The following is a 24,405-nucleotide window of genomic DNA, read 5'->3' as shown; positions in this document are numbered from 1 at the left end:
TCCAGTTACCGATTGATTACTATTCAATATCTATGGGTTGCCCGGCATCGGCTAGCTGATCTGGCGCCACATGTGGACGCACCCTTAGGTCAGTCGTATGCGTCGTATGTGTAAGGGTGCGTCCAGATCTGGCGAATGTGCCGCGAATGCGCAGCTCGCGAGCCGCTTACGACCTGCCCGCGAGCTGCGCGCGTGCAGTCACTGCAATAGCTTGGTGCGCCTCTTTAGCGCAACTCATGCAAGGCTCGTATAGAGCGCGCGAGCGGCGCGCGATCTGCGCGCACTCAGTTCTCGCCCTTACAGTTCCGTTTACTGGCTCAGTACTATCGAAGATGTCAGAAGTCGCGCGCCGCCTGCGCGCTGATCGCGAACGGCGCTTAGGTCGCGCGCGAACTGCGCGCGGGCGGCGCAGAAGCGGCGCACGAACAAAAATGCACGCGCGCAGCTCGCGGGCAGCTCGCAAACGGCTCGCGAGCTGCACATTCGCGGCACATTCGCCAGATGTGGACGCACCCTAAGGTGCGTCCAGACATAAAGCGGTAGGTGTGTGCGGCGAACGCGCGCGGCCGGCGTGCCGCGCTGTGTTTGGACAACAGCCGCGCGCAAACGTTTCAACGTTTCTAAACTACTCGTAGAGCGCGGCAGAATTGTTTCCTGGACGTGCCGCGTGTTGCTATAATTCTAAGCTCGATGCGTGTTGCTGCCGCGCACTGCCGCTCTATGTATGGACGCACCTTTAGAATTAGAATATAGGTAGGTAGTTGCACAACACATTCCTCTTGTTGGTTGTAGTTATGGAAACAAATGAAATGCGACTCAGTAGGAAATCACAAGCATTATATTAATTTGACATGGCATAGAAAAAGCACATTGTTTCGAATCACTTCTGCATGCACACAGGGTTGGGCGCCAGGCAGGGCCCGCGCTTAGTACTCGCTATTTTGTCGGAGCGCTCTGTCATCTCTTGGAAGAAGTACTCTTTATAGTGTTTCTTGATAGACTCGACCAACTCTTTAGTATGGTCCCATCCTCTGGTTTCAACAATCACTTTCAACTGCAAAATAAAAGTAAGACTGATAAAAATCAAAAGCAAGCACGCTTTCGTGTTAATTGACATATGATACCATTGTATATGCACCTGTATCGTGTCTTCATTGTCAGTTTAATTTAAGATATGTAAAAAAAAAAACATTGCTTTCTAAGGAGCACTGCTAACAGTTGTGGTAGTAAAAATTGAGTTCACTTACCTGGACACTGAAAACATCACCCTTGACCCAGGCACGTTCCGGCACACAGTCCCGCATGGTGACTCCGATGCCTGCGAGCATGCTGCACAGGTCAGCCAGGCCTCCGGGCCGGTCCGACACCGTCACCTTGAACTTCACCAGCCGACCCTCCGCCGCCATGCCCCGCTCTAGCGCGCGCGATAGGGTAGTCGCATCGATGTTACCCCCAGAACAGACTGCTACCACTCTAAAATAAACAATTACATTCAAATTGAAAACTAGTAAAAGTGCCCCATATTTTCTAAACTCTTTAGGAGGACTGCTTATGTAGGTGTCTAGATATTTCTTTTTATGATGAATTAGGACTTACTTTTTGCCTTTTAAGTTAGGAAACAAGCCGGCCATAATAGCTGCAATGCCTACTGCACCGGCGCCTTCTATAACGACTTTTTCCTCTTCAATGACATGCATAATAGCACGAGCCACCCAATCCTCTCTTACAATAATCTAAAAAATAATAAAAGAATACTCGTACTGTCTCTATGACTGTTAAAAAAAAATCTAAATGTTAATGGAGATATTTTTCGTGTGGTGCACACTATACATACTTTTTAGCCACCATACTTTTTTATCATTTGAAAATGAGATTTAGAAGGAACGGGTCTACGTATAGTGTGTGTTACCATTTTGTCGACGAGACCCTTCACATTGTGGAACGTGTTGACACCGACTTTGTTTACTGCTAATCCATCAGCTATCGATGGCTCCAGTGTTATGCAGATACGTTCATTCTTCCTTAGAGCCTCTACCATACTGAATGTTTTATCTGTTACTATACCCTGCAATCACAGATTTTATTCATAAAAAGTTTTTTTTTTCAATAACTGAAGTTCAAAGCCTTCAGTTATTAAAAAAATCAAAGTGCGTTATATAATAAACATTATATCGTCTGGCCAGTGAATTAGCAAAAATAATGCTAGCCTAAAGCAAAAAATGATTCCTTAAACCATTTTGTCTCCCATCTTTTTACCAGTTTGGCCAGAAAAAATCCTCACAAACTTCACGTCTTCATAAAACCTAAAGGCTTATGTTTAACTGATCACCAGATATAGTAACAAATAGCAGACATAAATAGTAAATGATCACCAAAATGAAACTCGCATTTTAATGCAAAACTATAACCAAAGTTTTAACATTTTGCTATCCTATTTAAGTGAAATTACTCCAAAATAAATCATGCGAAAGCCAAAAATAGTAAATGATCACCAAAATTAGACCACCATTTTAAAGTAAGATTAATTTAACCAAAATGAGTCGAAATAAATCATTGTTATCCCAAAAGTAGTAAATGATCACCAAAAGAAGTAAATGATCATCAAAATTATACCAGCGTTTTAATATAAAATGATAATCAAAGTTTTTACATCTTGCTATCCTGTTTTAGTAAACTGACTCCAAAAAAATAAGTTCGGCCCTTTTCCTGCACTAGGGTGGAAAATTGTCTATTGCATGCCTCTAAACAGTGCGATAAGAGTGTGTTGTCGAGGAAGTGTATTGAGAAACACATTCTTCTTCTTCTTTCTCCAGCCCTGTTCCCAATTTTACTTGGGGTCGGCGCAATATGTCATTTTCTTCCATTTTCCCCTGTCACTCGTCATACTGACACTCACGCATGCATTGCAAGCCGGACACATAACTTAATATGGCACCATAATACTTTATTTGGTAATAAGCCTACATTTTATGGCAATCATAGTGACTTATTTAGGCAAAAATAATACATTAATTTGGTCGTCAAGAGTTGGTGATCATTTACTAAAGAAGACGGATCACAATCCATACAAAATTGCCCCACGTCCTATAACAATGTGACGTATCTCAAAAAAAAGATAAAAATGTTTAAAAAAATATGGCATACTCTCCAATTCATTTTTTTTACACCTTCATACGAAAAAAATGCTTTAAAAATTGTTCAGGCGCTATTATGAAAACATCGTTCATAGGACTATTTATGGACTATTTTATTAAATTATTTTTTTGTTTGATAGGGTATACCTCACAGGTGGTCCCATATTCATCAGATCCGGATCTGATGATGGAAACCCTGAGAAATCCAGGACAACTTTTGAAAGTTGTAGGCATGCGCAGGATAAAAACTTGACTATAAGGTGTATGTCTTATAACAATATGCAACAGTAAAGGTTTGGAGCTGACCTGATGATGGAGACGAAAGAAGGTCGAGGGAACTCGACAACTGAATATGTAAACTACCTCGTGTTTGGGCTCATATTATTTGTATTGAATAGACCTTTGCAACAGTGAAGGTTTGGAGCTGACCCGACGATGGAGACCAGAGAAGGTCGAGGGAAATCGACAGCAAAATATTTAAATTACCTCAGAAGTCGGTGTCTAATGGATGTACCTAAGTTTATTTCACCAACGACTTCTAGGCCGATGCTCCTAAGACTAGTTTTTTTTTTGCTTTTCAGTGTTTTTGGAAGTTTTTTTATCGCAAAAAGTTTTTTTATTATTTTTGGCTTTTCAGTGACAAGCACGGTTGTCACTATCCGCATAAGTGGAAAGTTCTTATCAATACGAATAATATAAGCCCAAACACGAGGCAGTTCACATATTCAGTTGTCCAGTTCCCTCGCCCTTCTCTGGTCTCCATCATCAAGTCAGCTTCAAACCTTCACTGTTGCATATTGTTATAAGACGTACACCTTATAGTCAAGTTTTTATCCTGCGCATGCCTACAACTTTCAAAAGTTGTCCTGGATTTCTCAGGGTTTCCATCATCAGATCCTGACCTGATGATTATGGGACCATTTGTGAGGTATACCCTATCAAAACAAAAAATAATGTAATAAAATAGTCCATAAATAGTCCTATGAACGATGTTTTCATAACAGCGCCTGAACAATTTTTAAAGCATTTTTTTCGTATGAAGGTGTAAAAAAAATGAATTGGAGAGTATGCCATATTTTTTTAAACATTTTTATCTTTTTTTTGAGATACGTCACATTGTTATAGGACGTGGGGCAATTTTGATCCGTCTTCTTTGGTGGTCGAATACAATTTAAAGTGAAGACGTGACTAAAATAGCTGGTACTATTACATTTTTAGACTTTATTTTTCTGGTGTTCAGTAATTATTTCTGGTTACAAAACTAAGGGCCTAGTGGGTAAAAGACCAACCTCTCAAGTATGAGGGCGCGGGTTCGATCCCAGGTCAGGCAAGTACCAATGCAACTTTTCTAAGTTTGTATGTACTTCTAAGTATATCTTAGACACCAGTGACTGTGTTTCGGATGGCACGTTAAACTGTAGGTCCCGGTTGTCATTGAACATCCTTGACAGTCGTTACGGGTAGTCAGAAGCCAGTAAGTCTGACACCAGTCTAACCAAGGGGTATCGGGTTGCCTGGGTAACTGGGTTGAGGAGGTCAGATAGGCAGTCGCTTCTTGTAAAGCACTGGTACTCAGCTGAATCCGGTTAGACTGGAAGCCGACCCCAACATAGTTGGGAAAAGGCTCGGAGGATGATGACAAAACTAAGGGTATCAAAGCATTTTATGGTGGTCATTATATTTGTTCCCAAACCTAAATATTTGTATTGACAAGCTCCATCTTTAAAACTATCTTAAAGGTCTTGTAACGTTTGTACGAAACTTACATAGACTTCGCAGTCCGGTTTGAGATGTTTTACAGCGATGGCTATCCCAGCCAGCAGACTTCCTCCGCCGCAAGGTACCAGTACAGCATCTACGGAAGGCAGCTGTTCTATTATCTCTATGCCAATGGTTCCCTGTCCCTCAATGACATTCGGATGATCGTAGCTGCAAAAATAATGCGATGTCACATTAAAATTAGTATTACCAATTTTTTTTCGACCGTCAGGACTTAGTTGTGCTTGTACATAATAGAATGCCAGTCAGTTTATTATTTATGGATGGTCGGATTTTAATATTTATGGATAACTAGCTTTCCGCCCGCGGTTTCACCCGCGTTCCGAGATAACTGCTTCCCGTAGCCGGATGGTAACCTAAACTACCCCATGTCCTTCTCCTGGCTCTAAACGTTCTTGAGTTATATATAAGTGGAGTAACTAACACGACTTTCTTTTATATATATAATAGATAATAGATATGCTAAAAGAGCACGAGATATTATTACCCCGACCATAGGGAATTAAGATTTACCCGTTAATATACATCATTTTCTTCTCTTTCGCCATTGACATAGCAAAATGTTTCGCCTCAGCCATATTCGCTCCGTGTAAAACTATCTTGCCTCCTGATCTTTCAGCTTTATTTATTTTGGTGATGGGAGCGTGAACGGGCATCACCACCAGGCTAGGTATGCCCATCTGAGCGGAGTGGTAGGCCAACGCTCCAGCGTGGTTCCCGGTACTGGCAGCAGCTACTCCATACTTCTTTTGATCATCAGTAAGCAACAACAAAGTGTTTCGTACTCCGCGTTCCTTGAAGCTATTATAAATTTGTCTCTATTAGTTTCAATAATTTCAGGAAAATTTTAAAGTTTATGAATTATGTATTGATTAACAAGTCAGTCTACACTAAAATGCGATAGTTTTAATAATAGTTAGTTTTAGTAATTGTTTCAAAAGCAAAAAAAATATTTATTACCATCCTGTGACTTGAAAGAATTCCTGTTTCATATACAATTCCAGTCCCAGTTTTGTTGACATGTGAGCTCTCTGCGATTTAAAATAGTGAAATAATTTAATTGTAATTTGAAAGCCAATACAAAATTATCATTAGGCATAAATAGAATAGGACTAAACTTGTTACCAACGATAGTTTAAAAGATCATATCCTATCTATTTGAAACGAGGTAGGTATAGTGGCCCTAATGTTCATCTAAAATGAAAAATCGCTATCCAAAACCGTTTAAAATAAAGTCCTCACCACGCATGGTGTCCGTATTACTTGTCCTACAATACGTCGTGATGCAGCCAGTATATCCTCATATTTGACTTTACGTGGGTTGTCTGGATCGCACCACTCATCGTATTCGGGATCCTGAGTGTCAGGTTAGCAATTTATTCATTATAAATTAATACTTCTAGTAGAAACTTGCAAGATAACTTGGAATAAGTACTTACGTCTTTTGGATTCGACATGTTGTATATAAATAAAAGTGTTTTCGTGTAATTTTCGTTTATATTATAAAAAAATAATATTTTTGTGTTTTTATCTTTTTTTGTGTTTACATTTTTTTGTTAATTTTGTTTCATTTTTGTGGATATGCTTATAAATAAATAATTAAATTTTGAAAAAGCACAAATGCCGACATTACGCTTGACAAATTTTATTTTAATTTGTTTTTATTTCTGTCATACTAGCCCAGAGGTTTTTGTGAAAGAGGATAAATTAGTTGTACAAATTGTTATGATTTGGGTTTTGAAAAAAACAAACTTTGTTATATTGATCATAGTCATTAGAGTTCACAACTACTTACCTTCACCACTTCGACTACCTATGTATCTCTACGCGTCTATCATCATTAAGGTCTTCACTCGTAACTCTGGGCATGGGTAATGTTATTGTAGGAACCCACAAGTCTAGGTTTCTACTGCAAGATTGCTATTTATGCTCAGCAATGGCAAGTTAAAATAAGTACCAGCTTTCATTAAACTGTTTTGAGGCACAGGTTCTCTGCCGTTAAAAACTGTTGTCAAATTGAGAAATTCTATCTAATTCTATAGCATCATGTTATAACTATGCGTTATAGGAGCTTCAGGCCAACTTGCAGGATGAATAAAAAAAGTGAATGAAGAACTTTATTTTTAATTAAAGTAAGTTTTTATTTACAAAATGTCTAGAACAAATAAAAAAATATTAAGCTGTATATACCATAATATGATTCATATTATAATATGATTTATTATGATTGCTAACTTATTTTAAGACAGATTCGACTCGTCCTCACAATATTCAATTCTACGCTACATCTCTTCCTTCGGTGGCCCTTTCTTGTTCAGTATATAAAAGACGCCCAAATAATTATTATACATTTTACCAACTAATAATGTCATTAGTTAAATTTATATCTATCACAGATTTATTAAATATCTTATAAACTAAATTGGTGAATCCAAGAAAAAATATGAAACACAAAAAATCCCTAGCAGTAAATAAACTTTTTTCCAGTGGGTGTTAAAGGCTTTCATGTCTATACTTATTTATTTCTTTCAGGCCCACTGGATCCTTCATCGTCTGGCCAGGACTGCATGAGACCATCATTGAGTAGCCTCCGTGCAGTGTAGGTACTGACACAACACACAGTGGCTTAGTGTGACACGTCGTCAAGTGATTCAGTGCTGTTCCGGCGCGCGAAGTTGTCGTACTCTCCTGCGAAGTCCCACTCTCGGTACGTGTTGGCGATCACGGCGCGCAACTCCTCCAGGTGCTCGGGACCACGAGTTTCACACACCACTTTCACCTGTAACGGTAGTTTTCAAACAACATCTTTAGTCAAATCTGGTGAAATATGCAAGGCGGCAAGTTTGTTTTGAATCCATTTAAAATACTCTAGATCTAAAAAAGAAGACTGACTAACTGAGAATATCGAATAAACTGATTACCCGAACACTAAAGATGTCTCCATGAACCCAAGCGCGTTCTTGTATGATATCCTTAATGGAGACGCCGGTAGAGGAGATAAGCTTGCAGAGTTCTGCGATACCGCCGGGTCGGTCGCTGACCGTCACTTTGAACTTCACGAGTCGTTGCTCTGCGGCTAGTCCTCGCTCCAGGCACCGGCCGAGGATCGTCGTGTCGATGTTACCTCCCGACAGGATGCACACAACCCTGAAATATAAACATAATTTTCAAACTCCATGACTAAGAGGATCTGACTGGCCAGGCCACTTTGTTATCACTTCTTTATACTAACTTCTTGCCAGCGAGCTCAGGCACCAGGCCGGCCATGATGGCCGCCACGCCGATAGCACCTCCGCCCTCCACCACGTACTTCTCCTGCTCGATGAGATGCAAGATAGCGCGAGCTATCCAGTCCTCGTTCACTGTAATCTTTAGAAAAACAACCTCGTCATGTATGATGGTTGCTGCCGTGGCCAAAATTCAGTCATTAGTTTCTGAATCTGACATTAGTAGACCATGAACCCATGGACACATTCTGACTACAACACGAAATCGCTTCGGTTGTTTAAAAAGTTGTTAAGGTTAAAATTTTGTTTGTATAATATTAAGTACGTTTGCACTAATAAAAAAAAATTGGCAGATAAAAAATAAGTTTATAGTTTTCCTACGCATAATTTAAGTTCTACTTAAAAAACCGCATACGCAGTACAGTAGAACTGCGTAATCGTGACGTTTTCATCATCCGATAGAGGCGACAGATTAGCTTATTACGTTGATGAGTTTGTGTTATACATATACCTACAGCCTTGTGACTTACGGCCGGTTCACACATGTCTCCGTTTTACGGCCGGTTCACACATGTCTCCGTTTTACTGTCCCGTTTTATCGTGTACGTTTTTTTTTCGTCGATGGCGTATGTAGTTGTATACAGAATACTGTGCCATGTGTGAAGTCACTTATACAACTACATACGCCATCGACGAAAAAAAAACGTACACGATAAAACGGAACAGTAAAACGGAGACATGTGTGGACCGGCCGTAACTAAACAAAACAGGAATGCAACATTGTATGTAAATCGGGGAGACGGAAAAAAAAAACCATGTAGGTACCGTTATTTTCCAAGGCGAACATAATTAATGGGGGATTCAATCAGTCAGGTATCAGTGATGATTACGACCAAATGAGAGCTATTGTTGGAAGAGACCCATCAAAGAGAGCTATTGAAGAACGACATAATAAGAAAGTTATGAATAGTGCGTCGCTCTAGGAAGGCCCAATATTGACGATTGCTTTAGTGCAATTACCCACATTATAATAGTTGTACTTACCAATCTATCGACAATATGCTTCACTGTGGCGAAGGCGTTGTACCCGACTGTGGGCACAGCAAGGCCATCCGCCAGCGTCGACTTGATCTCCACACTGGAGGGCTCGTCGTGCTTCATCGCGTACTCCATGCTCGGACACTTCTCCGTCTCTGCACCCTGTATACAAAAAAATTACAACTAGCTGGCCCAACAAACTTCGTATCGTTTAAATCTTCCCTGGACCTCTACGAACATTTTAAAATCAAAATAAGCCAAATCGGTCCAGCTATTGTCGAGTTTTAGTCAGACTAACGAACAATTCATTTTTATATATAAGATTTCCATTCCAAGCACGACGGAAATGATTTTATCCTCTAGGACAGTGGTTCTTAACCTTTTTGTCATGAGGGACCACTTTACCAAAAGTTTGTCTTGCCGGGGACCACCCCATTGGTTTGTCAAAATTGAGGGTTCTTTGATAAAGAATACAAGCACACTTTATAATTAGCACTCATTTCTTTATTATTTAGCAAAAAACGAAAAGCTACAGATTTTAATTTAATGAGATTTTTGTGACTGCATTCTCTTAACTAACTTCCGAATTCTTGGTTCAGTTCTACTTACAAATGTGCGAGCGAAGCGAGCGCGAAATTTTTTTCGGACTCGTACGGACGTAAAATGTATCCCAAACGTACTTAACTTTTTGTTTGTTGACAAATGCAAAAACGAGGGCATATAGTTGCTGAATACGCGAGCGAAGGGAGCGGGAAATTTTAATTATTTTTTAAGACTCAAAACCAAAATTACGTACAATGTAGCCCAAACGTACTTAACTTTTTGTTTGTTGACAAATGTAAAAACGAGGCGAGGGCATACAGTTTCTGAATACGCGAGCGAAGCGACCGGGAAATTTAAAATGTAGCCTAAAACTACGTAAAATGTAGCCCAAACGTACTTAACTTTTTGTTTGTCGACAAATGCAAAAACGAGGGTATATAGATTCTGAATACGCGAGCGAAGCGAGCGGGAAATTTTAATTATTTTTTAAGACTCAGAACCAAAATTACGTAAAAGGGCTACATTTCAAACCTTAATTTTTTTCTGTTGGTCAAGTAAGATGGATAGCAACGTCGCGTAGCAAAGCTTCGCGGACCACTTGGAATGCCTCCAGGGACCACCAGTGGTCCGCGGACCACCGGTTAAGAACCACTGCTCTAGGATGAACTGATGCAGGCAGACGTAAGATATAAGTACACTTTATTTAATGATGATGCAACGGTTAATTTAACAGCATGTATCACCATATTTTAATTTCGTAATTTTAATCCAATTTAAGCGATGGCGACACAAGAGTCGCCTCTTGTGTCATTTGTTATTTTTACATTTATCTGTGGGGTTCCAGCCGAGTCCGTGCAAAAAGATAACCTCGTTGCCTCATCTTATTATGATAGCTAGCAATTATTAGCTAAACTAATGAAAGTGTTATTAGATTTGTTGTTGTGTTATTTTTGCCTTATCTGGCATTTTGCAACGCGGAAGTGCCTGCTTTCTTTATTATATTTTTATTTATCCTGCTTACGATGGTATATGGTACATCTTACCTAGCTATTGTTGAAAAGAAATTATTAATTTAGATGTCAAATAAGATTGAGCAAGTAAGTAGGTAATTGTTGATAAAAATTATGAAAAATTGCCAAGTGTCTACCTACTCAACTGTCTTAAGTTCGCGCGGGATTTCGGATAACGTTTATCAAAGCAATTTAGACCAGTCATGAGTAGTTTATGTCAAAACCACGAGACGAGGCATTATACATACATTTTAGGTAAGTATATATATAATATGTAGGTATGTGTAGTGTGTATGTGTCAACGTTTGATTTATCTGTCCGACCTTTGACATAATTTAATTACAACGAAATGGGAGTATAGTGATATTTAAGGGTTACCTACAGCATCGATGTTTAGTCTTAGAAACAATCATAGCTAACACATTTATCTTTCATTTATAAGATAAAACTACGTGCCTATCTAACGTTTTAACCTTTTGCCCGGATGCTGGAAGGCACGCGTCGTTATGACCCTAACAAGTGAGACTTATGTAAATAGGCACCATATTGTATATTTTGAAAATGTTAAACATCGTTTCCCGATCAGAATGGTCCATCTGGTACCTAATATGTAATGTAATTTCAGGACATTGGTGTTTTTTTAGGGTTCCGTAGCCAAAATGGCAAAAACGGAACCCTTATAGTTTCGTCATGTCCGTCTGTCCGTCTGTCCGTCTGTCCGTCTGTCACAGCCGATTTACTCGGAAACTATAAGTACTACAGTGATGAAATTTGATGGGAATATGTGTTGTATGAACCGCTACAAAAATATGACACTAAATAGTAAAAAAAAGAATTGGGGGTGGGGCCCCCCATACATGTAACTGAGGGATGAAATTTTTTTTTTCGATGTACATACCCGTGTGGGGTATCAATGGAAAGGTCTTTTAAAATGATATAAAGTTTTCTAAAAAACATTTTTCTTAAAGTGAACGGTTTTTGATATATCAGCTCTCAAAGTCGTAAAAAGTATGTCCCCCCCCCTCTATTTTTATAACTACGGGGTATAAAATTCTAAAAAAAATAGAGGTGATGCATGCTAATTAACTCTTTCAACGATTTTTGGTTTGATCAAAGTATCTCTTATAGTTTTTGAGATAGGTTGATTTAACTGTAATTTACGGAACCCTTCGTGCACGAGTCCGACTCGCACTTGGCCGGTTTTTTTTTGGTTTACAAATCGCGTATTTTTTTATTTAATGTATTTATATGGCTACATACAAAATTTTATGTTTATCGGTCACCATTTAAAATTGTTACTGTCATATCTATACATACATATATGTCTTGTGCCACTTATAATGATACGATCTATTAAGGTCATCAAAACAGATGAACAGAGAATTTCTAGACAATAACATAGTCTTTGTGTCACAACTCTACGTCTTTATTTACGAGGAACTACTTGAATAGGAATTGACCGTCAGATAACCTTTGCATCAAACAAATTGCATCTACCTATGCAAAATGTGTGTACTTGTTACCGTTGTCGGTGAGCATGGGCCTTTCCGTCAGTTGCACAAAGCTCCATTAAAGTTAAAGGTTCTTTAAATCTATTGATGATTCTTTCTTTGTCAACAAGATAAAAAGTGTCAGCAATTTTAATGAAGCTTTAACTTTAATGGAGCAACTGACGGTTTGGCTTTTATTTTGAACTTTAATTAGACTTTTGAGGATCCCAAATAAAGGATTCCATCTGGAAATATGTATAGTAAAAGCTCACTTACGTAGATAAGCACGTGAGGCTTGAGGTGTTTGATAGCGGTGGCGACACCGGCGAGGAGGCCGCCGCCGCCCACGGGTACAATGACGGCGTCCACGTCGGGCACCTGCTCTATAATCTCCAAGCCCACCGTGCCCTGTCCCGCCATGATGTGAGGGTGGTCGTAGCTGAGATTACAGAAAACCGTTTTAAGAGAGTTTTTGCAAGCTTGGACTAAGTTTGCCTTAATTGAACAGTCGCAAGTTAGACTTACCCATTGATGTAAATTAGCGATCGCTCTTTAGCCAAACTCATGGCGTGATACTTAGCTTCCTTCATGTCATGTCCTTGTACGATCACGTTGGCGCCGTAAGATCGGCACTTCTGAATCTTCATGATCGGAGCTACATTGGGCATCACGACGGTAACAGGGATGTTCAGATTGTTGGCATGGTAGCTCAGAGCCTGTGAGTGATTCCCAAGAGACGCAGAAATGACGCCACGTGTTTTATTATCCTTTGATAGCAACAACAGAGCGTTTCGGGCACCTCGTTCTTTGAAACTGTGGATAATTTAGAATAGTTGCCTAACAGGGTACGAAGAGTAAGACCAAATGTACCTTACTGATTCGATTATGAGCTGATTAAGGTAAGTTAATTGCGAAACAACGGCTAGAAGATTTTGTTCTGAATAGGCTAATATCTAATTTCTGATGTTTCATTATATGAAAAAACAGAACCAGAAATATATTAATCGATATATAGTGGCTACTTGTATGAACCTAGGTACTTGTAATAAGGCATAAAACATTTTCAACTACTTAATCCAAAAAAAAAGAAAAAAATCTCACCTTCCAGTGTGTTGAAGAAAATCGTTTTTGAGATATATGTCCATTCCAAAAGTTGTAGACATGTGAGATTTCTGGAACAGGATAAAAATTACGTTACATATTACTTACAAATTAGCTGGCTACGTACCTCATAATTGTTTAAAGCACAGTTGAGTTATGAAAACTTAATCCGAAAATATATTTTGCTTTTGAAATTAGTCTAACTCCTAATAATTAAATGTAGTTTGAAAAATGTAAAATCTGACTGCTCCAGTAGCTTGGACCATAATTTCCCGATGCCACCGGTTGCACACTATTTTTATATTTTTAAGTGTTTCAATTAAATTTAAACATATGGTAAATAAATGAATCTTTCTTTCTCCGAGCCTTTTCCCAACTATGTTGGGGTCGGCTTCCAGTAAATAAATGAATATCGAAAAAAATATAGTTTCTTTTTTTAACTCATTTTCATAATAGCAAAATAAATAAACTATCGCTTCGCATGCTGATTGTTTTGTCTCCGTCATTTATACATGCGTAGCTATGTACATATAGGTATTTCTTTCATGAGATTAGACTAATTTTAAATTGAATTGTCCGAATAGGATAGGTACTTATTTATCAAAGGGAACCTAGGATTGTAAAACTTGTTCACTTACCACGCATGGCGTTTTAATTATGTGACTATGGATCCTAAAAGCAGCAGCTGAGACATCTTCGAATGAAATTTTTTGTGGTTTCTCCTTGTCGCACATTGGATCATATTCGATCGTCTGGAACACCATTGTAAAAATTTTGATAACACTACTATAACATTATTAAATCTAATACTTCGTTAGTCTTGGATTCCCCTTGGCTCTCGTCTGAGGAATGAGTGTATCGACGCGTTATCGCTCATAAAAGCATTAATAATTATAAGATAAGGGTTAAAGGTGAAACTATGATCGTGGTGGAATATGCCTTGTCTATCAACGAAATGGTCAGTAAGTAGCATATATTATCTACGTTTGTTATATTTAAGTAGGCACTTACTGCAGGTTCAAACTTATAGCGCTCCATTTAGAACGATTTATAGATAATAATTAACTATGTACAACGTATAATCGACCGACTACGATGCTGCAGACTTGAAAAATGAATGATTTATCATTTGTTATTAAAGTCTGATAAGGACGAGGGTCCTCATAAAAAATATTTGGGAACCTATACAATCGTTGTTTCATACCTACTCTCCATATTTGTAGTAATATGACATAATACAAGTATTGGAAGATTTATTTTTACCTATCGGCATAAGATTTCATTTTTGTTTTTTTTTTCTATTCAAAAGCACATTACATATTACATTATCGAAAGCTGTTTCTGTATCTGCTGGTACAGTAAATGTTTTTTTTTGTGTCAGAGCTCCACGTAACCTATGCGTAACCTAAGTTTTAAAATTGATGTCATTTCAACCGTTGAGAGCGACGCATGACTACGTTAAAGGTCTCTGCACACAGCGGGCGCGGCGCGGCGGGACGGGATGGCGACGTGACACAATGTACTAGATCGTCGCGTCGCGTCGCGTCGAGCGGGACGGTTCTGTGTGGCGGCCTCCGTAATATCTAGTACATTACAACTGGTCAGTGTCGCGTCGCCGTCCCGTCCCGCCGCGCCGCGCCCGCTGTGTGCAGAGACCATAAGGATTTTAAAATCAAAATAAGGGATCTGGGATGTAATTGTAACATAAAGAAAAAGGTATCATCTCTGCACTCGCGCTTTTTTCAACCGACTTCCGAAAAATGAGAAAGTTCTCAATTCGTATGTTTTTGTTCTTTTAATTTCTCTGTTTATTAAGAATTTATATTTTTTATCTCTTAAAAAAATGAAAATTGCACGTGTAATTTAATTGCATGCATATACACAATAAACAAAATTACCCGTGATTTTTATTGTAAAGATACAACTGCGGGCAAGTTATTTTATTTATTTACTTTGGTTTACCAATAGACGTTACTGCAGTGAAACATAAAAAAAACAGCAAACAGATCTTAGCTCTACTGCATACTTAATTAAAGGTAAACACACTATGCACAATATAGTATACAAAAATCACTATAGTTCGGCCATTCAGAGAATGCGTTCCTGACACGTCGCGATTGAACTGACGACGTAACTTTGCAATGGCGTTGCAGTTACGATAAAAATATTTTTGCTGGTTGTTTACCGTTTTAACAATTGAGGAGCATTAAAACAACATTATTATATCAATAATCAATGAATGTAGTTACGTCGTCAGTTCAATCGCGACGTGTCAGGAACGCATTCTCTGAATGGCCGAACTATAATTGTAGAATTTCTAATCACTAACTACAACGTAGCAACGCAACGTAATGGGGATCCACAAATTGTGGGGAATTTAGAAAAAAATATTGGCAACACTGACCAAACGGCACAGTAGTTTTAAATGTCAGGCGTCAGCTCAGCTTAGTTGTCAGTGTCAGTCAGTCAAAGTTTGTTGGCGTTTGTGAGGTTATTTTTATTTAATTCGGTGCTGTAAACAAATAACAACTAATTGAGTTATAACACAAATAAGAATTTCGTAACAAAGATGCCGTACGCCAATCAGCCTTCTGTGCACATCACTGAATTGACAGACGATAATGTAAAATTCGTCGTCGAAGACACCGAGCTTAGCGTCGCTAACAGTATGAGACGAGTGTTTATAGCGGAAACCCCAACGATGGCTATTGATTGGGTGCAGCTTGAGGCAAATTCCACTGTTCTAAGTGACGAATTCTTGGCGCATCGTATCGGTCTCATTCCACTAATTTCCGATGATGTAGTTGACAAGATACGTTATTCGCGAGATTGTATGTGCGCTGATTTCTGTTCAGAATGCAGCGTAGAGTTCACACTGGACGTCAAATGCACCGGAGATCAAACTAGACACGTTACCACAGCAGATCTAAAGTCGAGCGACCCGAGAGTGGTGCCTGTGACGTCGCGGCACAGGGATGAAGACCAAGCCGACTATGGTGAAACTGATGAGATTTTAATCATCAAACTTCGGAAAGGACAGGAGTTGAAATTGAGAGCATATGCTAAGAAAGGTTTTGGAAAGGAACATGCTAAATGGAACCCCACCGCTGGTGTTTCCTTTGAATATGACCCTGACAATATTATGAGACATACACTGTACCCTAAACCTGACGAGTGGCCAAAAAGTGAACACACTGAACTAGATGAAGATCAGTATGAAGCAGAATTTAATTGGGAGGCCAAACCTAACAAGTTTTTTTATAATGTTGAGTCATCGGGGGCACTGAAACCTGAAAATATTGTCCTCATGGGTATTATAGTGTTGAAGAATAAATTGCTTAATTTACAAGTACAGTTGGCTCAGGAAGCACAAAACGATGCATTAGCTATCAATTAAATATAATCATATGTAAATATCAATAAAAAGCCTTAATCATTCAAATGCTTAGTGTTTCATTTTCCCACCAACTTGTTAAAAATGTGAATTAAAAGTTCTAAAATACCTGTGAGTTTCGGATATACTTCTCCATTGATCGATAATTTTACTTTATTTGAGCAATAATGGCCTTCACTTGGAATACTGCAGTTACATTCACCGACATTAATCAACTGCAAGTGGTAAGTGATCAACAAGTCTGCAACACTTGCATCACAAAGTGTAATTATTTTTAATGTTTAACAGTACATAAAGCATGCACAACAACACTTGTTCATTGTAGTCATTTATTTTGTGAAATGTTCCATACAGTCACGGTAATTATATCTATTATAACAGTAGCAAAACTGTCCTGTATCTTAAAAACAAATTCTTATTTTGCCTCTATGACAAGGAAGAAGTTCATAATGCCTTATAATAAAATGAAAATGTGACATCTGTGTGTCAAAAAAGACATCTCTTCAATAATATTTGGAATTTAGATATATCCAACACCAACAAAAAGAAAAATTGATAAAAAAAATACTGTGAACTGTAAAATAAATGAAGGTGGAAAATATAAAAGAACGTATAATTTTTATATTATTTTTTACAATTGTACTAGACAGGGTTCTTCTTAAACATGTCTCAAGGAGTTGAAGCTGACTCATCATTGCCGACGTGGAATATCCTCGGCGATAGTTTTCCCAAACAATATGATACAATTGAGGTACGTGTGTGGTTGTGGCGATAGGTGTGTAGCTGCAAATGCAAACTATGGATAGACTTAAGTTATGAAAAAAAATTAAGTTGCAGACATTCAATTAAAAGTATTACTTACTATATTTTTACCTTTGTGCTGCAACAGCAGCCCGCTATATAACATTCTACCTGCCACACAGCTTGGTAGCGAAAGATATTGATAAACTTTAGGATGACTCAGATCTTTACCTACCACTCGTGGGGAAGCACCCTACAGTTTTGCTTGCGCTAGCCCGAACAGAGTTCGCAGGCAGCGCTTTGGGCTTTGAGTGTTTGAGTTTCAGTCGTTTCAGTTTTCCAACCACAGGACCAAAACCGGTTTGCGTAAGCCGTGAGGAATATTCCGGCAAATTATTAATAGAAATATACTAATATCCTAGGAAACCGATAAGAAATCAAAACCGGAAAACATAAGCAAAATTAAATTAAAACTACAGGATATACAAGATGCTCACAATAGAATCAAGAATGACGTGGTTTTTACTCCGATCATTGTAAGTTACAAAATATATTCATAGGTATACATCGTTACAGATGAGTATTAAACAACTGACCACTATACCTACTTATCAATGTATTATACCAATCAGTCAGAGACTCAGCCTACCTAAACATAGCGAGCTACCTACATATTAGCATAGGTATAATCATCGGCACGGATATTGAGCCCTGACCTTCACCTGCGCAGAAGCGATTTATTGGTTTATTGCCTTATGTGTACAGTGCGCAAAGCGATCCCCACTCTTCCGCCGAGAGCTCAATATCCGTGCCGATAACTATATAAAGGTATTAAGATTTTTATGGCTTAATCCGACTAATAATTAGCGACCATTTTATGTAGTTTACTATTGAACGATGCTAATTACCATCCTTTTCCATTCCATTGTTGTTCTATCATTGATTTGTTGACCGAGCGACTTCTAGATGTTCCTTTCTATTATAATTAGCTAGGGACCTTATGTATGAAGGTATAAAAATACTTAATATGTCATTTTTTTAGGAAGCTAAACATATAGGAAGAACCTTTTGCAATGTTTTCTTGAAATGCGAAAATTTACAGAACACAGGAAGGTATGCTTGAAAGTTACAGGTAAGTAACAGTAAATTAGAAGCCCAACTGAATAATTATTAAAATATAATAACATTTTAGCTTTAAAGCGCGAGGGGCTTGTAATGTTCTATACAGCATGTCACCTTCCGACAAGAGCAAAGGTTGCACAGTATCAGGGGGTCGCAACTACCTCTTCGCGATGACGTACTACGGATTTCGACAATCAGTGCCCATCAATGTGATCGTGCCAAAGGATTGTCCCCTCGTTGACAAGCATCGATACAAGGAAAATTTTGCGATTGTGAAAGTGCACGGCAATGACCATAATGATGCCAGCCTACATGCTCTCACTTATTGTGACGAAATCGGCTCCAATTATGTGCACGGGTAAATTCATAGTACATATTTATATCCCTATTTTCAAGGCTTTTCCTCAACGGGCTCTTAGAATAAAATTTTGTTAAAACATGCCTCACAGAAAAAATGTATTTGTGTGCAGTTATGATTTCAAGTATGTAAACTAACCCATTAGTCGTAGTAGGTAGGACCACCTATAACCACATAAACGCCGAACTATTTTAAGTTCTAATCTCTGCTGGCGCAATTGGCAGGTCAGATAGATTGGACTTAATTGCGGGTTACGGCACACTGGGACTAGAATTGCTGACTCAGATGGATAAAATGGATGCCATCCTGTGTCCTGTCGGTAGTGGCGGTCTCGTAGCGAGCCTCGTGCTGGCTGTCAAGAGTCTGAAGCCTAACTGCTTGATATACGTACGTATCCATCGCCATCATTCCTACCCAGCTCCATCATTCCACTGGATCTTTAGTTGGGCGTATCGAATATAGGACTGACAACAATATACAGTCACTTAATCTTACTGGAAGCCCTGTGTTATTCTACCGTGGTCACCACTTAAACCCCAAACTTCATTATTCAGTATAAATTTCTGAACCCATCAGAGACAGACATTATGCAGATTTAGTAACGTAACCTTTTCCTAGGGCGTGGAATGTGCGGCTGCTCCTACCATGACTAGAGCACTCCAAGAAAAGAAGCCAGTCATGATTCAGCAGAACCCGACTATCGCCGACAGCCTCTGCAGTGTAATCGCCAGCAATAACGCTTTTAACATTATCAGGGGGTACCTCGATAGAATGGTTAGTAGGTATAAACTATGCAATACCAATCAATATTAAATAGGTTTTTGAGCATGAACCAAACAAAATTGAACACGTAAGTTCGTGGTGAAAGATTTGCCTCGTCCATCCATTCATCCTACCATCTTCTTTTACCTGCTTTTAGATCACAGTTGATGAAGTGTGGATTTCACGTGCGATGATCAATATTCTGGAGCGCGAAAAAATGGTGGTGGAGGGAGCAGCCGCTTGTCCTGTCGCTGCGGTTATGGCTGGGAAGGTGCCGGAGTTGCGCGGTAAAAAGTAAGTAATACATAGGAGTCCCGGGAACCAGTAGAATGAAAGAAGAACCAATAGATGCCCGGCAGTAGGAAAGAATTGTAGGGGCGGGATCTCCGTTAAAGTCTGTTAAAGAATATTTTGAACTGACCTCGGCTTGTCGGTTTTAACCGAATTCCATAAATGGAAGAAAGTTCTCAGATATTTTTTTTCGTTTCAGTGTTGTCTGCGTCCTGTCGGGGGGCAACATCAACAGCAGTCGGATGTCACGGGTGATCGACCGCGGCATGGCGGCCGAGGGTCGGCTAGTCAAGTTCAGCGTGGCACTGCCGGACGTGCCTGGCGCCATGGCCAAGCTTCTGGCCAGAGTCACAGACACTGGCGCCGATGTCAAGAGCTTTGTGCCGGAACGCGCTTGGATGAGACGCGATATTTTTACTGTTTCCGTATGAGTTACTTATATTCGTTATCGTTAGATACACAATTTAGGATATCTCCTGGTGTTTCCCTTGGTGCATATGTGTGCTTAATTAAATATTGATTACGCTACTTTCAGGTGAACATGCTGATAGAAACGAGTGACATGCATCACGCTAAGGATTTAGAGAAGAAGTTGGTGAAGGACTACCCACACTCACACTTTATTATGTTATAGTTTATAATTGGTTCGTAACAGTGCCTGTACCGGACTAAATACTATCACAACTATACAATAATAAACTCCCAATTAACATCCTGATTATTTATATTAAAGCCCTATTCTGCATTATTAACTGAGTTTCATTTAGTTGATTTATCTACCTCATGTTGAAACCAATCAATTTTTGTCTTTGCATATGTATATGGGTGTGTAGGTATGTATATGCTGACCTTCTTTTATAGATCTTTAGGTTTTTCAGAAAAGAAATGCATAATGCATGCGTGACTATCGAAAACAAACAAATGGAATTCCATGTTCAGCGGCTGCTCAGGGGTAAAACTCCTTTCTGGTTTAAATTATCATCATCAATATATTTAGGAATGGATTTGAAAACAATTATCACATAGAGAACCTTTATATTAGACCTACCTACATACTCGTACACTGACTATTTCGGCACATATGAATTCTTTTTAGTAAGAAACTCTGTAGGTACTGCTCTCTGAAAGAATCTGTGTCACGTTTCATAAAGTCAACTGAGCATTAGGTACTGAAAAAATGAATAAATAAGTAACGTAAGCGTACTCAGTAAATAAATAATCTAAATTCTAGTTATTCCTTCCAGGTCGCAAAATGGTAAGTCAAAAATCGTTGGACAGTGTAAAATAGTGTAAATGCTAACCATTGATTAATTTCAGAATAACAGGCCCCTGAAGGATGATCGTCCACACATTTTATCATTTGCTGAAATTAAGCAGGCAGCGGAAAGGATCGAAGGAGGCATAATACATACACCACTATGTGTAAGAGATGCTATTTCAGGATATTTTTTGATACCAATTATGACGGGATAGCTAATTATCAAACCTGACCTTACGTATATTTTCAGGAAGCAAAAATCAGTAAATACATGGACTACAATATCTATCTGAAATGTGAAAATTTACAGTACACTGGCAGGTAAACTGAGATCTTGGTAGCACAGATATAGACCATGATACTCTTACAAAGTAACACTGATGGCCTGGCAGCATGACTTTGACTAGGTATTATTTACTAGTCTAAGTTTAGAGATGCTCTTACTCAACTTTTACTCAATTTTTAAACTTATATTAACGTAATGTTTACTATAACTTTAAATTACGTACCTATAGGTAACTTATTATTTCATTTATCTTGCATTAAGTTGCGCTGAGCGTGGTGTTCGCAACGCGCTGTTGGCGTACGGCGCAGAGGGTACCGAGCGTGGCGTGATGGTGCCCTCCAACGGCAACATGGCGTTGGCGGCGGCTTACCACGGCGGCACCCTCGGCCTGCCGGTATGTATCTAGACCAGACCATTGATGTCATAAATGCTAGTCCATTTAAAGTCGTTTCCTAGTAACAATAGTGGTTATCCCGTAATATTCAGGTAACAGTGGTGATGCCGGAGCGCACTCCGCCGGCGCTCGCACAGCGGTGTTCAGAGCTCGGCGCCAACGTGCTCCTGTGTGGAGAAACGCTTGACGATGTCATGGCCTACACCAAGAAAGTACACCGAGACAACCGCCAGATATTACTTAAGTAAACAGTATATTTAATTAACAGCTTTACTTCGGTGAACACCGTGATTTATATGTAATATCCTTGTATGGTTTCAGTTCGGATGATCCGTTGGTAATGGCGGGTCTAGGGACGTTGGGAGTGGAGATCATCACACAGTTGCCTGAAGCCGACGCCGTGATCGTGCCGGTGGCCTCCGGAGGGTTGCTGGCGAGCGTGCTCGTCGCCTGCAAGAAACTCAAGTGCTCCTGTCTTGTTTATGTGAGTTGATAATTTCCGATCTACTCTACAAAGAGCCTAGCTAATTTGCATCTGTCCCGTAGTCCGTTTCATTTTACTATCGTCAACGAATTTCTTGTATTTGTTATAATTCTAGGGAGCTGAGTGCTCAAAGGTGCCGAAAATGATGAAGGCGCTGCAAGCCGGACAACCAGTCACAGTGACCCCGGTACCCAATCTTGCTGATGGGCTCAACGCCTCCACGGTTGGGATGAATGCATTTGCAACTCTTAAAGGCAGACTTGACAGGATGGTAAGACTTGGTCCCTAATTAATAAAGATGTCGCTAGGTACACTTCTTTATTCTTGTCTTTTTAGAAAAAAAAAACTTGTATGCAAATGTAGAGGCAATTTATTACCTATGGGTAGGGCTGCCATCTCGAATTTCGCCAAACCCGGACAAACATTTAAAAAACCCGGACATTTGGCTTAAATCGCATTTTTTCCCCGAACGAGTACGATTTTTTTTAAACAAAATAATACCTAATTTGTAATCCATTTACTATTAACATATACTTAAATTCAATGAGGTGCTTCCTTACATGAAAAGTGTCCGGGTTTTCCCCGGATACTTCTTGAAACCCCGCCCGGACGGCCTCCAAACGAGGACAAATCCGGGGAAACCCGGACGGAGGGCAGCCCTACCTATGGGAGTAAACAGTGAAACTACATAAGGGAATATACCTACATATACGGTAAGTACATATACTGAAGGGAAGCATGAGTGTTTCTAAAAACGCACAAAGCGAACCCAGAAATCGAACCGAGGACAGCAGTCACTTTATATATCCGATTTTTCTGTAAGTACCTAAAAGTTGTTTTTTAACATTGCAGTTGGTTGTAGACGAGTTATACATCGCTCGGGCGCTGATATCGATGTTGGAACGCGAGCGCCTGGTAGCTGACGGCGCTGGTGTTTGCGCTATCGCTGCAGTCATGCAAGGACTAGTGCCTGAGCTGAGAGGAAAACGGTATGTCTTGTACGAGGAAACGGTGGTCTCTATATAGGAAAGAACAATGTCTTCTAAAAAATATTAAATCCTTAATGATCCCATAAAACCCAAATAGGTTCACTAGCTGCGCAATTTTCTTTTTTTAATAAGTATACTGTGCAGCTAAGCAGCATTTTACAGACTCGTCTATTTATTTCTGATGGAGAAATACATATTAATTGTACATAATAATGATTACTTGCCTATCCAATCACATAAGTATGAACTGAAAATTATATTTAAAACAGGGCGGTGTGCATAGTAAGCGGTGGTAACATTGACTCCGGGAGACTGTCGCGCACGATACAACGCGGGCTGGGCTCCAGCGGGCGGCTCATGAGGTTCGCAGTGCCGATCCTCGACCACCGCGGCGGTCTCGAACAGCTCGCCAAGACCATCTCCGAAGAGAGCGCCGTGCTCAAGAGCTTGGTTACAGAGCAGGTGTGGGTGCACAGCGATGTCGGAACCACCTGGGTATTTATGATTTTGGCTTACTTTTGGAAAATCCTGTTAAATTGTCTATTTGTGACTAGCCAAATTGCAATCTATATTGGCGGCAACGGCAATCGCCATTGTCATCGAAATATGTAATAAGAGAATAAAAAGTTGTTAGCTGCGGGCGCGGGCAGCCACAACACGCGGTCAAATTCCTACTCCATGTTTCCTGCATAATTTTTGAAATATCAATGCCAAAAAAAACTAATAACTAAAATTAAATCTCTAGCTCATGATTACAATTTGTGCTGGTTTCAGGCCAATGTGGTGGTTGAGACATCGAATGAGGAGCACGCGTCTGGTTTAAAAGACCGCCTGCGAGATCTGTATCCTACTGCCAGGTTTGCAGTCATTGACCTTGATGACAAACACAAAGTTTTTGTGCGATGAAAAAAATTACAATTGAGTGTGTATATTTTAAATATTGTTTGCTAGTTGCGTAATTTTTTTGTAATGAAGTAAAAATCAAAAGGTAAATAAAATTAAAC

At 39.4% G+C, this 24,405-nt stretch overlaps 4 protein-coding genes across 7 annotated transcripts; 2 read left to right on the top strand and 2 right to left on the bottom strand.

The window, feature by feature from the left end:
• Positions 1–865: 865 nt before the first annotated feature.
• Positions 866–6,370, bottom strand: LOC124640001 (L-threonine ammonia-lyase-like). The gene is made up of 9 exons (XM_047177557.1): positions 6,353–6,370; positions 6,156–6,269; positions 5,874–5,944; positions 5,427–5,714; positions 4,901–5,063; positions 1,910–2,065; positions 1,597–1,733; positions 1,248–1,473; positions 866–1,054 (listed from the first exon to the last, which is right to left on the bottom strand). The coding sequence occupies exons 1-9, from the start codon at positions 6,368–6,370 to the stop codon at positions 881–883; spliced, it is 1,347 nt and encodes a 448-aa protein (XP_047033513.1). The 3' UTR covers positions 866–880.
• A 651-nt stretch (positions 6,371–7,021) lies between these two features.
• On the bottom strand, positions 7,022–17,653 carry LOC124639999 (L-threonine ammonia-lyase-like). 4 transcript variants are annotated; one of them, XM_047177556.1, is made up of 9 exons: positions 17,590–17,653; positions 13,961–14,074; positions 13,323–13,393; positions 12,747–13,034; positions 12,498–12,660; positions 9,185–9,340; positions 8,146–8,282; positions 7,835–8,060; positions 7,022–7,692 (listed from the first exon to the last, which is right to left on the bottom strand). In XM_047177556.1, exons 2-9 carry the CDS (start codon positions 14,054–14,056, stop codon positions 7,540–7,542), a joined length of 1,290 nt encoding a protein of 429 aa, XP_047033512.1. In that variant the 5' UTR covers positions 14,057–14,074; positions 17,590–17,653; the 3' UTR covers positions 7,022–7,539. The 4 variants fall into 4 exon arrangements, with proteins under 4 accessions (XP_047033512.1, XP_047033509.1, XP_047033511.1 ...); XM_047177553.1 differs by having other exon boundaries at positions 17,579–17,638; XM_047177555.1 differs by lacking the exon at positions 17,590–17,653 and adding an exon at positions 16,826–16,867.
• Positions 15,757–16,764, top strand: LOC124640002 (DNA-directed RNA polymerase II subunit RPB3). The gene has a single exon (XM_047177558.1). It carries the CDS (start codon positions 15,892–15,894, stop codon positions 16,717–16,719), a length of 828 nt encoding a protein of 275 aa, XP_047033514.1. The 5' UTR covers positions 15,757–15,891; the 3' UTR covers positions 16,720–16,764.
• LOC124640004 lies at positions 17,012–24,403 on the top strand. The gene is made up of 17 exons (XM_047177561.1): positions 17,012–17,467; positions 17,880–17,993; positions 18,500–18,570; positions 18,650–18,937; positions 19,162–19,324; positions 19,556–19,711; positions 19,857–19,993; positions 20,190–20,415; positions 21,308–21,412; positions 21,499–21,569; positions 21,796–21,928; positions 22,021–22,172; positions 22,250–22,412; positions 22,528–22,683; positions 23,265–23,401; positions 23,671–23,896; positions 24,176–24,403. Exons 1-17 carry the CDS (start codon positions 17,381–17,383, stop codon positions 24,305–24,307), a joined length of 2,517 nt encoding a protein of 838 aa, XP_047033517.1. The 5' UTR covers positions 17,012–17,380; the 3' UTR covers positions 24,308–24,403.
• Positions 24,404–24,405: the final 2 nt, after the last annotated feature.

This window comes from Helicoverpa zea, chromosome 20, assembly GCF_022581195.2.
Source record: "Helicoverpa zea isolate HzStark_Cry1AcR chromosome 20, ilHelZeax1.1, whole genome shotgun sequence".
In the NCBI taxonomy this organism is placed as follows: domain Eukaryota; kingdom Metazoa; phylum Arthropoda; class Insecta; order Lepidoptera; family Noctuidae; genus Helicoverpa; species Helicoverpa zea.
Note: the sequence above shows the minus strand (reverse complement) of the source record. Positions and strands in the feature narration are given on the sequence as shown.

What these genes read in the sequence shown, in the direction of transcription:
- LOC124640004 (XM_047177561.1), top strand. Translation starts at nt 17,381, where the DNA reads ATGTCTCAAGGAGTTGAAGCTGACTCATCATTGCCGACGTGGAATATC. An exon ending in AGCCTAACTGCTTGATATAC is followed by an intron (nt 19,325 to 19,555) that starts GTACGTATCCAT and finishes ACCTTTTCCTAG; the next exon opens with GGCGTGGAATGTGCGGCTGC. An exon ending in AAGGCAGACTTGACAGGATG is followed by an intron (nt 22,684 to 23,264) that starts GTAAGACTTGGT and finishes TTAACATTGCAG; the next exon opens with TTGGTTGTAGACGAGTTATA.
- LOC124639999 (XM_047177553.1), bottom strand. Translation starts at nt 17,623, where the DNA reads ATGTTATATAGCGGGCTGCTGTTGCAGCACAAAGGTAAAAATATA. An exon ending in AGCACAAAGGTAAAAATATA is followed by an intron (nt 14,075 to 17,578) that starts GTAAGTAATACT and finishes ATGGTGTTCCAG; the next exon opens with ACGATCGAATATGATCCAAT. An exon ending in TAATTAAAACGCCATGCGTG is followed by an intron (nt 13,394 to 13,960) that starts GTAAGTGAACAA and finishes ATCCTGTTCCAG; the next exon opens with AAATCTCACATGTCTACAAC.
- LOC124640002 (XM_047177558.1), top strand. Translation starts at nt 15,892, where the DNA reads ATGCCGTACGCCAATCAGCCTTCTGTGCACATCACTGAATTGACAGAC.
- LOC124640001 (XM_047177557.1), bottom strand. An exon ending in AACCGGACTGCGAAGTCTAT is followed by an intron (nt 2,066 to 4,900) that starts GTAAGTTTCGTA and finishes CTGTGATTGCAG; the next exon opens with GGTATAGTAACAGATAAAAC. An exon ending in GTGATGTTTTCAGTGTCCAG is followed by an intron (nt 1,055 to 1,247) that starts GTAAGTGAACTC and finishes TTTATTTTGCAG; the next exon opens with TTGAAAGTGATTGTTGAAAC.